This window comes from Cibotium barometz, chromosome 21 (assembly GCF_041138505.1).
Source record: "Cibotium barometz isolate CiBa-2024 chromosome 21, ASM4113850v1, whole genome shotgun sequence".
Lineage (NCBI taxonomy): Eukaryota > Viridiplantae > Streptophyta > Polypodiopsida > Cyatheales > Cibotiaceae > Cibotium > Cibotium barometz.
In genome coordinates, this window is record NC_141066.1 from 16,858,870 (window position 1) to 16,862,648 (window position 3,779).

General features: G+C 43.4%; 1 protein-coding gene across 1 annotated transcript; it reads left to right on the forward strand.

The window, feature by feature from the left end:
• Nucleotides 1-1,433: 1,433 nt before the first annotated feature.
• On the forward strand, nucleotides 1,434-2,183 carry LOC147626910 (uncharacterized). Its single transcript, XM_086815465.1, has one exon. It carries the CDS (start codon nucleotides 1,456-1,458, stop codon nucleotides 1,975-1,977), a length of 522 nt encoding a protein of 173 aa, XP_086671591.1. The 5' UTR covers nucleotides 1,434-1,455; the 3' UTR covers nucleotides 1,978-2,183.
• The last annotated feature ends 1,596 nt before the right edge of the window (nucleotides 2,184-3,779 follow it).

Consider the following 3,779-nt stretch of genomic DNA (forward strand, 5'->3'; position numbering starts at 1 on the left):
ACCTAGTGCTACGAATCCTACTAACCTCCTCTGTCAGCTCTCATATAAGGGATCCAATAGTATCTAACCCACCCAAACTGCTAGAAGAAAGAGCACCCTCTCATTCACCTGAACTGCTAGGAGGAGGAGCGCCCTCTTTGGTTCACCTGAACTACCTGCCTCCATAACCCACAGAGAGTAAGCAAACGATAACTCATTGAGAGTGAGGAATACTAAGCAGAAATACATACACGTTAGTAGGGGGTAGCTCTATATTAATCACAAATCAAGCAAAGAATATTCATGAATAACCATGAATTTAACGATGAATAAACCATGAATAAAATACGGGACTAACAGGAGGACTACTGCAACCACGTAGCATGAAACGAGAAACCACGACAATGCTTTAGAAACCAAAATTGTGTTTTAAAAACCACGATAGTGCTTTACAAAGACCAAGATCATGGTTTGAAATGATGCGAACATGATTTAAAATACCACTATTGTAGTAAATAACCATTATAGTGCTTTAGCAAAATCACAATCGTGGTATTCATATAAGAGGATTAAACCATCACCACGTTCTTGGTATATATAATTTTGAAAATGTTATTTTTACATTTGGAAAAATTCTTAATCATTGGATGTGCATTAAATTAACGGTTGAGAAGCACAAATGCCATGATCGTTGTTTAATATAACACGATCATGATATTCATTGCTTCGCAACCATCACGATCAATTATGCATCCTCCAAATCATAGGTTTGAGCCGGCCCAAACATTACTAATATCTTTTCAGAGATATACAAGGATTGTGGGTGCGTTCAATTAAGCTACGCATATCACGATTATAGGCATTGAAGGTGTTGCTCATGCCTACTCCCCCATAGCGTTTGAAGGTCATCAACAAGCACTCTGACTACATGAGCCTTGCACCAATCCTATTGTCCTATCCCCAATGTGCTGCCCGCATACAATTTGATTATTTCTCCATTCTTACCCTACGGTAAAGTATCTTTTGCTGGCTAGGTTACAAACACACGTAGAAGCGAGAAGTCGGTGATGAAGGTGCATGAACTCAGAAGTTATGTAAGTACTGCTCAAAAGAAGATTCAAGCTTGTTGAAATACTACAAGAACTATGACGATACTAGGGGCGGAGGGTTGAACAGCTGCTTAATGCATGCCAGGTAATCACATCCCGAGGAACATGTGAGTGGCAGCGGTATGGGATAGAGTACAGAAAAAGCGGTGTGTGTGTTGTCGTGAACTCGTAGCGTGCGCGCGGTAGATCCAAAAGCTGTCGAGGATGTGAAAGAAGCTTGAGTTTGTCATCAAGCCGGACTGCGTGCACTCACGGACTTGACCAGCTCCAACTTTAGGCCCTATCGTTGGTACTCCTCAGACGTAAGAGCCCCCTCCTCAGCTCAGCTATATAGAGGCGGAGAGCGTCTCCAAGATTTGCAATCGATATGGGTGGTGGTCATACAGCCATGACGTTTTCTCCCTTCTTCTGTTTGATCTTTCTCTCTGTTAGCACCACCTTCTTTGGCTCGCCTCTAGTTTCAGTTCACGGCGGCGGCCAGCCATACACTTACAATTCGCCACCGCCGCCTGTTTACTCACCCCCTCAACGCAAGCCCGCGCCCGTCCACACCACACCGCCGTCGATTTACTCTCCTCCCCCGCCCGTCTACACTGTACCGCCTTCCCCTCCTTATCACAAGCCACCTCCCGTTGTATATACCCCTCCCCCTTACCACAAGCCCTCGCCAGTTTACACACCACCTTCCTCCCCTCCATTCCAAAAGCCACCACCCGCCTACTCACCTCCTTACCATAAGCCACCTTTTTACTCGCCTCCCTATCATGAGCCATCGCCCGAACATAGACTACCTCCCCATTACCACAAACACCCGAATCACCATAAGAAACCTCCATATCAAGCGCCGAAGTCCCCCAAGCCATGCCCACCACCCTCACCACCCTATTAACTATTCACTGCTCCATCTCCATTAATAAAAAGCACCGCGATTATCCTACAGTTATGTGATTGTAAGATAATTCAATAATCTTAGCCTATCACTGTGACGGCGCCATGACCTCTAATGCTCTCTCTTCATTTGAAGTTTGAAGTTCGATCCTACCTGCTTAATGTATCAGTTCTCGTATTAATGCATTTAGTAATTTAACGCCTAAAGTGTTTCTGTAACGTAATTCAATTTACATGCTGTCTCCCTTGGTCTTAGTCTTTACCTCAATGGTCTCGAAGGCGCTCCCATTTGAGCTTCGGTGCTACCTGCTTTACGTATCAGCTGTTGGATTAATGCATTAAGTATATTTTTACTGTCCATAATGTGTCCGTTGCTAATGACTCAAGGTCGACGGTCGTGTAAACGTCTAATAGCCTCGCCCCACCAAGGTTCAGCGGGGACTGTGTTCAATTTAGTGGGGGAAGGCCTCCCCCACTATATATGTGTCCCACCCAGAGAGTTCCACGTAAATAGGAAAAGGTAGTTCAGAAAAGGTTTACATCAAATGTGTGAGTGTGGAATCTTACAAATCTTCTCAAAAACTCAAAGTTTTGTAGGGACTAAGAATCTTTTCACTTTTTTTCATAAGAAGGGTCCTATAAAATTGGAGTCTTGACTAATTTTTATGGTGAAACACGTAAATAGTAAGGTATAAGACCTTATAAACCTAGAGTGGGACGTGGCTCTAAGAACTTTGAAGCATTGCTCACATAACCTACTTTGTAGTGTAAATTTTTTGGTTGAAATTTTAAAATTTTAATTGAAATTTGACAATTTTAAGGGATAAAATGTACATGTTTTAGTTATAAATTCTGCTACTAGTATGGTTTTAGAGATTTTTTGGTCTAAATAACAGTTATGTTTTTTGTTACCCTTAATTTTATAGAAGTCTCTCTCTTACTACATCCTGCGTCTGTCGCTTTGCAAACCTTCCCTCCCTCTCTTTGCGAGTCCTAGTAGGTAGATTTCGGGGTGCCTGTGTACGTGGTACCCTGCAGGCCCCAGCATGAGCAGTCACCTAGCCGGTGACCGCCTCGGTTTGGACAGTGGTGCAGACAGTGGTGCAAAAGAGTTATGAACACACGTCCGTATGTCGGTGTGTTTTCTATGATTCGAACCGAGGTCCCTGCCAAGGGAGGCGAAGCTCCTCACACTTGTGATATACACACATGCCCATAACACCTTATGGACATATGTCTACAAATGGGCCCATCACCGTCCATTGACCGGGTGACCGGGCCCACGGAGTGCCACGTACATAGACACCCCGAAATCTACGTAGAGCCCTCTTCACATCACACCCTCTCTCTTTCCCCTTCCCCGGCCTCTATCTCTTTCTCTCTCAGCCTCCCTCTCTCTCGGTCCCTTCACCCAGCCCTCCCCGTGCTCCCCCAGCCTCCCTCCCTCATGTACTGCATTTTATTTATACCGTTCAAAGTGGGTGTGCAATTAATCTAGAAAGCACCAGATGTCGTGCTCCCCCAGCTTTAATTTTGTTTTCTAAAGTTTACGCTCCTAACTAATTAATTAATATATAAAAACGTTTGAGACCCATAATAATATCAGAATGCATTTTTTTATCTTTTTAAACCAACAAAGTGTTGGATTGCAAGAGATGGTAAATGTTACAAATGCTGAGCCAAAGAGAGGGTACTCAAAGAAATGTACGCTCCAAACTAATTAATTAATGTAAAAAAGTTTGAGACCCATAAGTAATATCAAAATGCGTTTTTTTTGTCTTTAAAAAAAGTGTGAGACCCATA

Bases quoted from the DNA above. Each gene is read 5' to 3' on its own strand.
- LOC147626910 (XM_086815465.1), top strand. From the start codon at position 1,456: ATGGGTGGTGGTCATACAGCCATGACGTTTTCTCCCTTCTTCTGTTTG.